Below are 13,149 nucleotides of genomic sequence, written 5' to 3'. Positions count from 1 at the left end.
ATTCACCAGCGTTTGTGTGTCAGCTTTTATCCCTCCAGATCAGAGAATGCCCAGTTCCATTGCCTCAAAATACCACTCATATCTACAGTTACTCCCAGTTTCAAATTAAAACTAACAGCGTCAGATACCTGGGTGGGGCGGTAGGATGTATCGTGATCGTGACTGAGAGAATAAAAGTGAAAAAAAAAAAAACAGTAACTTTTACAAATCCTATAAACGTACACCATCTGTTACAGATGCAAACCAAATGTATGTGTGTACTGTATAATATTAACAATAACAGCAGCTCACTACTGAAAACGTCATATATAGGAAGCAGTCAGGATCGAACTGGGGACTCTTGATTACAAGTCAGCAAATCTTACTGCTACGCCAATGAAGCTGCTGTATCGTCCTTGAACCTTTTGTGAAAGTGTTTATTTGATCTTTGGACTTCAGGCTTCACACATTATATAGTTTATGCCAACATTTCGTCATTTACTACTAAAATATGAAAAACATTTCTTTTAACAATGTGCTTACACAGATTATTGTAGAAACGGAACACACATGAAATGCATGTGTTCCAAATAACGATCTATTATTTCCACTCTAAAACTCCAGCACTTGACTCCCAGATAATCAATCAAAGCATGAGCTGGGAGACGTTTGTACACGGTCTGCGGTGGTGGGGGATGGAATAGCAGGCTGCTTGCTGCTTGTCTTAATCGGTACATTTATAGGACAAAAGACGCTAAGGGAGAGGTGCGAACGGATTTAAGGTGGGCCAGATCTACGAGTTTTTTCGTAGCCTCTGGTAATTCTAGTGTTAAAAGGGTCAGAACATTGTAATGCAAATTGTGATCTCATCAAGGGCAAAATTTTGATGTATGCCAATCAGTGCCAGATTACGCTCTGCCTCCCTGTGACATGGCCAAAAAAGAACAGTCTGGCATGAATGATCAATATTATAATAAAAAATAAAACATTTGCATTTACTTAATTAGTGGACACTTTTACTCAAAGAAACATGCAAACAATATATGTTTCATATGCCAGGGTAATAAAACATGCATTCATCAAAGGTACAGATTCAGTTACTTATGTTTTCATAAAAAAAAGAAAAAATAAGCGGGCTTAAATTAATGAAGTGACTAGTACTTATACTAGTACTAATACAGCTGCACAGAAGTTGTGGTGTTGACTTACAACTCCAAGAGACTTGATTTGATGTGTGGACTTTGTCATTTTGTAGCATTTATAGGTCTTTCCTATACTGGTTTGGGTGTTTTTCCAGGTACTCCACTTTACTTGAATAATCCATATTGGGCTCGTAGGAGCTGTTGTGGGTGTATGCATGTGTGTGCTCTACACAATACTGCCAGGACTGACTAAAGCCCAGGTAATAATAATAAATGGATATATACAGTGGAACCTCGGTTCACAACCATAATTTGTTCCAAAACTCTGGTTGTAACCCGATTTGGTCGTGAACCGAAGTAATTTCCCCCATAGGATTGTATATAAATACAATTAATCCGTTCAAGACCGTACAAACTGTATGTAAATATATTTTTTTAAAGATTTTTAAGCACAAATATAGTTAATTATACCATACAATGTACAGCGTAATAGTAAACTAAATGTAAAAACATTGAATAACACTGAGAAAACCTTGAACAACAGAGAAAACTAATTATAGCGCTATAAACCACTTGCTAAAAACACTTTTTTAATGATTTTTAAGCACAGGGAAAAAAAATGAACATTTGAAAAATCCATAATTTAATAAACCACCAAGAAAAGTAACATTGCAACAAAGCACGCTACGAACCGATCGCTGTAAACAGAAGAGAAGTGGAGGTTAAAATCCAATAGAAAAAAGTCTTCATTAAATACGAGGTTAAAACAATGCTGGAACCTGTCTCTTTAAAAACAAGCCCTTATGCCACCAGCCCTCTCTCTTGCACACATGTGTGTGTGTCTCTCTCTCGCGTGTGTGTGTCTCTCTCTCTCTCTCTCGCACGCACGTGTGTGTGTGTGTGTCTCTCTCTCTCTCGCGTGTGTCTGTGTGTGTCTTTCTTGCTCGCTGCACAGGGAATGCACAGGGAGAGATTGAACACGTGCGGAAATCATCGGCATGCACAAACCGAAAGGGAAACTGGCTTGTTCGTATACCAAGTGTGTGGTCGTGAACACTTGCAAAAGTTTGGCAAACTTTTTGGTCGTAAACCAATTTGTACGTGTTCCGAGACGTTCGTGAACCGAGGTTCCACTGTAATGACTAATATTCAGTATTACAAGCAGGTTACACATATGTTAAATTATACACAAAATGGATCTTTACTCCATTCTGAATACCTGAGATGGATTCAGATCATAAGAACAATCTCATTTTACCACTGAAGTGCAAGGCTGAGAAGTGATGTTCAAGAGATTTGTCTTGTCTTAGCAATGTCTTTATCAAGATACCAAGTACAACCACATGAAATGAAAAAGAAAGCACAGAATGTACAAAAGTGGGAAGACACCATCAATAGAAAATGAAATGTAGGAATGTTGTATTTTCACCACAAAACAGAGGTCTGCAGCATTGCCGATATTTGGGACAATAAGCCTTGTAAAAAAGAACAACAATCAGGATGCTGCTGGGATAGGCTCGGCCTCCCCAGCATCATGAATAGGAATAAGTAAGTTTTAAAAACAGACAGATGAAAAGATCTCACCCATGGCAAAGTTCATACATATTTCATAAAAAAAAAATTTAATAATTCTAAAGAGTTACAATTCTTACTTTATCATTCATTCATTTATTTTTTCCAAACCTACTTATTATAATTATAACAAAATTCTGCAACTTAGTTTTCTAGTGTTATAGTTCATTTTATTATGTTCTGTTATTCATCTTTATCCATTTCATAAATGAATATCTTTTAATAGCAAAATAACATGTCTTGGGAAGAATACTTATGCACTTTTATCCCCTTTGTTCCAGGAACTCAAATGGCATTTTTTAGTTAATTTTATTCTGTGATTTGATGATTAAGATGTAGAGAATGCTGAGTCACAGACTCAACTATAAGGTTACAGAAGAGTCAGCATGCAGTCATAGAGGATGAAGAAGCATTTCATAAAAACAGAGTGAATCTGACCCTCCCAGCGTGATATGTCTGTGTGGCAGCTGTAGGGGTTATGAGGGTGAAATAAGATATGTAGGAAACACTAATACACGACAAAAATCTTGTCCCTTGTAATTGCTCCAGGGTGCAGATTTATATATTATTTTATACAGAACTGAGTAACTGGTTCCAGGCTGTATAAAGCGAATCCATACTGTATGCCTTCAATCTTCCTTCATACATATGAACTGTTTACTGCAAAACACCACACAACAAAGCAATGCCTGGGCACCTAATTAGATGGAGAGTCACCATTATGTTGTGTTTCTAGTAGGTGGAACAGCCATTTTGCAGGGAGCAAACACCTATCTTAATCTGCATGAAGAAAATTGTTCTAAAGTGTAGGAATACATTGATAGTGCAGTGAAGATAAAATACAGCCTTTCATAAGTTAAATCTATACTCATGATGCCAATTTAGGTAAAATGTTGTTGAATCTCTGTTTCTCCTTCCAGCCAACACACCAAAAATATGAAGAATACAAAATATTAAAAGTACAACTGGTGAGAGTCTACATTAACACTTTCACTTTCTCTGTTGTAGCTTGAAACTTGGCTGAAGGTTTAATTTCACAAATCACCCAGACACACTTGTTGAAACAAGCAAAATAATACAATTTATTTATAACATAAGGATAACATATGGTATATATTGTGACCACAAACCACAGACACAGTAATACAGCACACACTATACAAATAAAATAAAGGAGCACATTCCACAATCACCTCTCCAATAATAGATAGATAGATAGATAGATAGATAGATAGATAGATAGATAGATAGATAGATAGATAGATAGATAGATAGATAGATAGATAGATAGATAGATAGATAGATAGATAGATAGATAGATAGATAGATAGAATAAGCCACAATAATACAATAAGGTACAATAAACCAACAATTCTTCACCCCGTCTCCACCACTGCTAAGTTTTGCTCGCTGCCTCCAGAATCTGACTCATCCATGTGAGGCAGCACATTTAGTTTACGATTACACTGTGCATTCTATGGTATAATTAACTATTTTTGTGCTTAAAAATCTTAAAAAATATATATATATTTACATACAGCTCGTACAGTCCGGAATGGATTAATTGTATTTACATACAATCCTATGGGGGAAATTACTTCGGGTCATGACCAAATTGGGTTGGGACCAGAGTTTTGGAATGAATTACAGTCGTGACCCGAGGTTCCACTGTATATTGAATTTATACAATCTCAAATTATTTTATTCTTCACTGACAACAGTGGTTACACATATTTTTAAATATTATATAACTGAACATATGTGCAAGGAGTTGCACTATACACATAATTCTATATTACAGAACAGAAAGGAGAATAAGCCCTTATTCATTGGCCACTTTTGGACCAAATTTGTACAGTAAATTATACCGTTATGATAAAGAGTAAACCAATAGGTGTCTTCACCAAAAGGACATAAAGTTGTGCATACCACATCAACTGACCGCAGAGTGGCACACCCTAAAGGGATAAGAGAAATAAAAGTCCTTTTCAAAATACTTTTAAAGATAGGGACTGGTAATTTAGGCATACAGAGCATTGTTTGATGATATTTTGAGGTTGCTGTTCACAAATGATAATATTTTTGATAATTGATTCTTGACCAAGTGGTACTAGACCTTTAAGAGAAAACCCGCAAAAGGTTAAAAATGCCAAATTTCAAGCATAAACATTTGAGGTATCGTTTTAGATCATTTTAAAGTGGAATAAGCATACAGTTTTCTGACCATTTAGAAATGGTTCAGCTGTATGAAGAACTTACAGAAACAAACAAGATTTATAAGCTTTAAACAGAACCTTACCTTAACAAGAACTTTTCTTTTTTGCTCTCTATTTATGTGTGAACTGATTTACTTTGAATTTTTATTAAAGCTTTTAAAACGAAGATATTTTGTCTGTGGAATCATTTCAACGTGTCAAGCTTTTGCCAGAATCCCATGAAGCATGCTGAAGCTGCAGAACTTTGGTAATTTTGGGCAAACTCAGTTACAAGAGGGTCAAAAATGACAAATTTGTACTACAATCAAGACTATTTAAACATTTAAATTGAAGCACACATTTTAATATTTCCAATATTTGACGCATCTATTCTTGTTTATTATGTACTTCCTACCTCAAGAACTAAATTTTTACATTTCTTACGAACACCCCAAATTAAACTAATTCACACTTTGTATTAGACAAATCAGTCAATTATCAATTTATCAATGATTCAAAACCATCCCTCAACATGGGGGGGGGGGGATGTTTCTGAAGAAAAGAGAGCTGGAATGTCAAAGGCCTCAATCACAATCTATAGAGAAAAAAAGTATTTTCTCACCTAACAAGATAGTGTTGCCAAGACATGTTTTTTTTACAGAAGACTCCCTTAATAAGTAAGGACTAGTTTTGGTTGCAAAAAGATTGGATTGGAGGACAGATTATTTCATATTTTTCCCACAAAAACAAGAATGTGTCAGAGCTAATTAATGAAATTACCAAAATAGATCACAAATATGATAAGTCTCCAAACGAGGCACTTTATAGGAAAAGATAGGTTCTGCAATCAGAATTTAACCTCTTGATAGCTCATCTTTAAATCGCAACGTCAATACTACAAACACAGAAGGCTAATAATATCTTAGCTCAACAAATCGACAAGCAGAAAGTTTGCAGTACAATAACAGAAATTACCAACATACATGGAGATAAAATCACTGACCATAAAATGTAATCCACACATTTAGAGAGTACTAGAAGTCCTTATATTCTACCCAGTTTAAAGATGATCCTCCCACACTTTTCTATTCCAGAGGCAATGACCAGTCTTGACTCAGACAGCATCTCAACAATATATAAAAACATTTTCAAGTCTCTTACTTTCAAAGATCCTAGGGTACGATGGGGAAAGGATCTTTCACTTAGCATCTCTGAAAAGGAGTGGGAGGTAGCCATGCATAGAGTAAACACCAGCCCCATATGCACAAAACATTCAATCATCCAACTTAAAATCTTTCATCAAGTACATTTATCTCAGTTAAAATTGTCCAAAATGTTTCCAGGGCAAGATTCAACATGTGAACATTGGAATTTAGCTCCAGCCTCATGGGGCAACATGTTTTGGGCATACACCAAATTAACATCATTCTGGATCAAAATCTTTGAATGCCTATCAGACAGCCTTGGTGTCACAATCATTCCTAACAGCCATGTTTGGTGTACACCCAAATGGGCTTAATGTGGAGAAGGCCAAATTAATTCTAATTGCTTATAATAAACAACTAGCACGTAAACTTATCTTGCTCAACTGAAAGAATTACAACCCACCTATTATAGGTCAGTGGGTAACTGATGTTCTATACTATTTGAAATAAAAAAATATTAAATTCTCAACTAGAGGATCTGTTCAAAACTTTTTTAAAATATTGCAAGATCTACAGTAATTAATCAAATCTTAGAATAAGCATTTATAACAGGGAAAAGGACATTGTCCTTTCTTTGTTGTTTTAAAACATTTTCTCATGTTGTAGTCTCTCCACTCTTTCTCTCAGGCAGGGGTTGAATTATGGTTTGTTAAGTTTGACATGATTGTATGGAATGTTGTTTTCTTTTAATAAAATCAGTAAAATTAAAAAAAAATCCCTCATAAAAAGAAATAAAATTTCCCTTGACAAAATCTTCAGAGCATCTATTCAAAATAAATACTGCAGCACAGATAAACAAAGCATTACATTCTGTTGATAAACTAATATGTTTCCTGCTTCCTCATCCCCCCCCCCCCCCATCCACTAAGGCTTCTTGGTATACCTGGCAAAATATCCTGGTTTTCGTTCTTTCTTCTCCATTATTAATGTATCTATGTTTTGTCCCAGATGTTACTGGCGGAGGATTTCAATTCTCAATCTTCCCTTTACATGTGAAATTATCTGCAAAAAAAAAAAAAAAAAAGTGAAATGTTGACATTAAAATGATTTAAAGACTCTGATAAACATTAGAACCTACAAGGTTGATACAAACTAAGCACCATCTAAAGAACTCCACTTTAAATAAATATGCTTCACTCCCCAGTGAGTGAAATATGGAAACTTTTTGAAGATTTTCCTAACAAAGTGACTCCTACCACATTTATCTATGTTTCAGGCCTCTTGAGTAACCTTACATTTGTCTTCATGCAGTCAGTTAGACATTCTGGATAAAACATAACATTGTGAAACCTACTTAATCTAATTTAGGGTTATGGAGGGGTGGATCTCATCCAGCAGCATTAGGTGTGAGGCAAGGAGCAGCACTGGAAAGATCACTAGTACTTCTTAGGGCCCACTCACCTACACATCCATACTCACACTAATACTGGGCCAATTTAGAATGTCCAGTTGACATACTTGGGATACTAATGGGGAGGAGTTGAGGAAAACCTGAGAACCTGAGGGAAGATCCTTACAGACATGAGGAGGAAACTTCCAAGTGCAGGATTTCAACCAAGGACGCTAGCTCTGTGAAAAACAGAGATGGCAGCACTACTCAATGTACCAATCTTTTAAAGAAAATGTTCCCTTCCTCTAGCTTGTTTAATTAGCTATAGACTCTTCATAAAGATCTTGTCAACTGTGTCTACTGTACAATTAAAACAGTTGTCTCTGCATGTGATATACTATAACAAGCCCCTTGTATTCACTGTGTTGGTACTGTAGTACAGTCTCTAGCCACAAGGAGACATATAAGTACTCATTTTTTTTTGACTATGTAGAGATGGAAAAAAACTGAACATCATTGTAGGTCTGAGACTAAGATTAATATAATACTGTATATTTTTATTTGTTTATTTAGCTGACCTTTTGGATAATTGAAAATGTGCCTTATTTCTATTGCCCCTTACTGATAGCTTCATGTCTTTTTTTATTCCAGTATGGCTGAAATATCTAAAATACAACTGAATGTTTTGTTTACTAAATTAATTTTTCAAAATCTGGAAATAATTTCATGCCTGGTCTTAGATATCTGAAATGAGTTAAGCATGTTTGAAATTTCGACTTAAAAAAAGATATGAAAAAACATACTTTTTAAATAGGTGTCACATGCGTGTGGTTGGAGAACAACTTAAGGGTTTGGATATTACTCCTCACACATAAGGTTGCTAATCAATAATGATTTCTCTTCTCCTTTTCCTTCTGCAGAAAGGAAGTTTGACGTGCCTCCAACCATTACATCTCTTCCCGGGTCACTCTACCTGGACCCGTCTCTTCCTTCCAAAAACCAACAAAACCGGAAACATAGCCATCTTGGACAGACTCTGTGAACCTAAGAAGAAGTTTCAACTGTTTACGCTTAACATGCGTTTTTTTGCGCCTTTCGCACTTTTAAATATATAGGGATCGCCTTTGAAGTGCCTCAGACAATTTATGATCGTCCGTCTTGTCTTTACATGTTTCAATAACATAATTGACAATCTTCTTAAATAGACAGGAAGCTATTCTGAAATACTTTGAAACAAATTTAAGATATTTGAAACTGAATTTCATTCACTTGTCCAAACCCACTTCTGCTAATACTGTGTTGAGGGGGGGATAGGACACTTTCCTAGTAACATTAAGCAATGGAGTATTAGTCCACTGGAGCGCACACTTGTTGTGAAAATTAATGCAGATACAGAGAGAGCTTACAAATACATTTCAAATACCCTAAAAAAAACACCACCCCATTTTAAAATATCTCACATGCATTTCAAAATGATTCCCCTTCTGTTTAATATTAAGACAATACTCGTTTATTAACTTCCTGTGAATATGCCATTACAAAAATGAATGTAAATTTATATCCCAACATACATTTGAGAATTCTATAAAAATATTTGTAAAATATATTTTAATTAATTTTATATTAATCATTATAAAATAAATATCATAAACATAAGTTAGCTTGAGGATATCTCAACTACAGTACTTTATAAGATATCTTAATTCCAATTATTTATTTTGGAACAGACTTACAGTTTGAAGGTGCCAACTTGGACAGACTGGCATCCCTAACAGGAAGGAGGGTGATTCCTTACCTGGATGGGAGGCCATAAGGGAAGGATATGGGAGGATAGGCGTTTCTGGCAGTTGCAGATACCTTTCCTGGTCGGGAACATATAACAGAAGCACTGGGAAGAAATGTCTCTTGGGGCTATAAAGTTCCCCAATACGTCAGATGGTAGCATAACTCAGGTAGAGCTTCTTTTTGTACACCCAGAGGACATCTTGGGCATTATAGTCCTGATGAACAGCCCTGTTGGTGTACATGGGTGCTGCCACGGGGAGCTGTGGGAAGAGGACTCACACATTTTAAGGAGCTTCCACTGCTACTCCTGGGTCTGGCATAAAAAGAGCCACTCATCCAGGCATGTTGGAGTCAGGAGGTAGAGGACAAGGCTTACTTAGAGGACAGTGGAGGAATTATTATATTGGATGGTGCTTGTGATTCTGCATTGCACCTGTGGAAAGTATTTAGTAAAATAAAATACACTTTATTTGTACTCTTGTCTGTGTTTGTGCACTTATGTTTGAAGTCAAGGCTCAGTAGCGCTCCCTGTCTGTCACAAGTTGTTGTTGATTCATCCCAAAAGCATTTCAAAATGTTTTAAAAGCACATATACTCTGTTTTATAAAGTTACAAAATAGGAAGGATCTAAATGTATAATGTTACTAAATAGGAAAGATCTAAATGTTTCCATTAACCTATATGACCTTAGAAAGGAATAAGCAGTGAATAAGCAGGGAACTTCTCAAAATTAGTCTGAGACATCTAAAGGTAAATGTTATGCAAGTTCAATATAGAGTATCTGCTTTGTGTTTTGTGAATTATATAATTTGAGATATCATGAAATACAGTTTTGTGATAATCGATTGGTGGGCTATTTTTAATAAAGACTTGGTGATATCCAGTATAGAATCCTGACTTAATTCATTGCGGTATGGATCATAATTTAGAGGCACAGAAAGGAGCAGTCAAATACATTTTCGAGTCTTTAAAGATGTTTCTGTATTCTCAGATAATGCATGAATAAGAATCATTGTTTCTAAGCTAATGGTGAGAGAAAATCCTGTCACATGTGAAGCTATAACTTAAACAGTGTAAAAAAGTGTTCTGGCTGAAGCATTTGAAAAAGAGTACTGCTGTTCTTTGAAAAGGCCATAAAATGTCAACTGTTAAGCTATTAAAATAACAACAGGACATGTGGTAATAATTTTTCATTGTTAATGATAAGAAAGAAAACTATCTGTTGTTTGCTTAACTGTTCAAATTAATTTTGCAAGTGATTGAAATCCAGTATGATTGTGTACCAATATCTACCCTGAGTCTGCAAAATTAATAAAAAAATGTATCTGACAGATGCAACCTAATCATCAAACATTTAAACCAGTTGCTAGGGATAGAGCTGGTGGTCGATGGTAAACTGCTCCAAAAAATTAAAGGACCACTTTGAAAACACATTAGATCTCAATGGGAACAAAAATCCTGCTGGATATCTATACTGATATGGACTGGGTAATGTGTTAGGAACTAAAGGATGCCACATCATTTGATGGGAATGAAAATTATCAACCTTTAGAGGGCTGAATTCAAAGACAACCCGAAAATCAAACAAAAAATGATGCGACAGGCTGGTACTTTTATCCCGAAATTTCATTGCAGCAACTCAAAATCATACTCGGTAGCCTGACTGGCCCCCACGTGCTTGTCTGCATGCCTGACCACATCAGGGCACGCTCCTAATGAGACAACGGATTGTGTCCTTGGGGATCTTCTCCCAGATCTGGACCAGGGCATCACTGAGCTCCTGGACAGTCTGAGATGCAACCTGGCAGCGTCGCATGGAATGAAGCATAACGTCGCAGAGGTGTTCTATTGGATTTAGGTCAGGAGAGCGTGGGGGCCAGTTAATTGTATCAATTCCTTCATCCTCCAGGAACTGCCTGCATACTCTCGCCACATGAGGCTGGGCATTGTTGTGCACCAGGAAGAACCCAGGACCCACTGCACCAGTATAGGGACTGACAATGGGCCCAAGGATTTTATCCTGATACCTAATGGCAGTCAAGGTGCCGTTGTCTAGCCTGTAGAGGTCTGTACGTCCCTCCATGGATGTGCCTCCCCAGACCATCACTGACCCACCACCAAACCGGTCATGCTGAACGATTTTACAGGCAGCATAACGTTCTCCACGGCTTCTCCAGACCCTTTCACGTCTGTCACATGTGCTCAGGGTGAACCTGCTCTCATCTGTGAAAACCACAGGGCGCCAGTGGTGGAACTACGAATTCAGGTATTCTTTGGCAAATGCCAGTCGAGCTCCATGGTGCTGGGCAGTGAGCACAGGGCCCACTAGGGGACATTAGGCCCACAGGCCACTCTCATGAAGTCTGTTTCTGATTGTTTGGTCAGAGACATTCAAACCACTGGCCTGCTGGAGGTCATTTTGTAGGGCTCTACCAGTGCTCATCCTGTTCCTCCTTGCCCAAAGGAGCAGATACCGGTCCTGCTGATGGGTTAGACCTTCTATGGCCCTGTCCAGCTCTCCTAGAGTAACTGCCTGTCTACTGGAATCTCCTTCGTGCCCTTGAGACTGTGCTGGGAGACACAGCAAACCTTCTAGCAATGGCACATATTGATGTGCCATCCTGGAGAAGTTGGACTACCTGTGCAGCCTCTGTAGGTCCAGGTATCGCCTCATGCTACTAGTAGTGACACTGACCATAGCCAAATGCAAAACTAGTAAAAAAAAACAGTCAGAAACGATGAGGAGGGAAAAATGTCAGTGGCCTCCATCTGTTAAACCATTCCTGTTTTGGGTGTCATCTCATTGTTGCCCCTCTAGTGTACCTTTTGTTAATTTCATTAACACCAAAGCAGCTGAAACTGATTAACAAGCCCCTCTGCTACTTCACTGACCAGATCAGTATCCCAGACGTTTCATTGACTTGATGCTATACTCTGATTAAAAAGTATTCCTTCAATTTTTTTTTGAGCAGTATACAGTGCATCCGGAAAGTATTCACAGCGCATCACTTTTTCCACATTTTGTTATCACAGCCTTATTCCAAAATGGATTAAATTCATTTTTTTCCTCAGAATTCTACACACAACACCCCATAATGATAATGTGAAAAAAGTTTACTTGAGGTTTTTGCAAATTTATTAAAAATAAAAAAACTGAGAAATCACATGTACATAAGTATTCACAGCCTTTGCTCAATACTTTGTCGATGCACCTTTGGCAGCAATTACAGCCTCAAGTCTTTTTGAATATGATGCCACAAGCTTGGCACACCTATCCTTGGACAGTTTTGCCCATTCCTCTTTGCAGCACCTCTCAAGCTCCATCAGGTTGGATGGGACGCATCGGTGCACAGCCATTTTAAGATCTCTCCAGTCTGGGATTCAAGTCTGGGCTCTGGCTGGGCCACTCAATGACATTCACAGAGTTGTCCTGATGCCACTCCTTTGATATCTTGGCTGTGTGCTTAGGGTTGTTGTCCTACTGAAAGATGAACCGTCGCCCCAGTCTGAGGTCAAAAGCGCTCTGGAGCAGGTTTTCATCCAGGATGTCTCTGTACATTGCTGCAGTCATCTTTCCCTTTATCCTGACTAGTCTCCCAGTCCCTGCCGCTGAAAAACATCCGCACAGCATGATGCTGCCACCACCATGCTTCACTGTAGGGATAGTATTGGCCTGGTGATGAGCGGTGCCTGGTTTCCTCCAAACGTGATGTCTGGCATTCACACCAAAGAGTTCAATCTTTGTCTCATCAGAGCAGAGAATTTTCTTTCTCATGGTCTTAGAGTCCTTCAGGTGCCTTTTGGCAAACTCCTGGCGGGCTGCCATGTGCCTTTTACTAAGGAGTGGCTTCCGTCTGGCCACTCTACCATACATGCCTGATTGGTGGATTGCTGCAGAGATGGTTGTTCTTCTGGAAGGTTCTCCTCTCTGCACAGAGGAC

General features: G+C 37.7%; 1 protein-coding gene across 2 annotated transcripts in view; it reads right to left on the bottom strand.

The window, feature by feature from the left end:
* LOC114648559 (nuclear receptor coactivator 7-like) overlaps positions 1 to 13,149 on the bottom strand; it is a 193,516-nt gene that overhangs the window by 161,342 nt on the left and 19,025 nt on the right. For both annotated transcript variants that reach the window (XM_051924804.1, XM_028797654.2), the window contains one exon: positions 6,977 to 7,095. In XM_051924804.1, coding sequence (XP_051780764.1) covers positions 6,977 to 7,014 — 38 coding nt within the window. In that variant the 5' untranslated portion in view covers positions 7,015 to 7,095. The remainder of the gene's footprint in view (positions 1 to 6,976; positions 7,096 to 13,149) is intronic.

This window comes from Erpetoichthys calabaricus, chromosome 3 (genome assembly GCF_900747795.2).
Source record: "Erpetoichthys calabaricus chromosome 3, fErpCal1.3, whole genome shotgun sequence".
In the NCBI taxonomy this organism is placed as follows: Eukaryota; Metazoa; Chordata; class Cladistia; order Polypteriformes; family Polypteridae; genus Erpetoichthys; species Erpetoichthys calabaricus.
The sequence above is the reverse complement of the archived record's forward strand: the minus strand, read 5'-3'. Positions and strand labels throughout refer to the sequence as shown.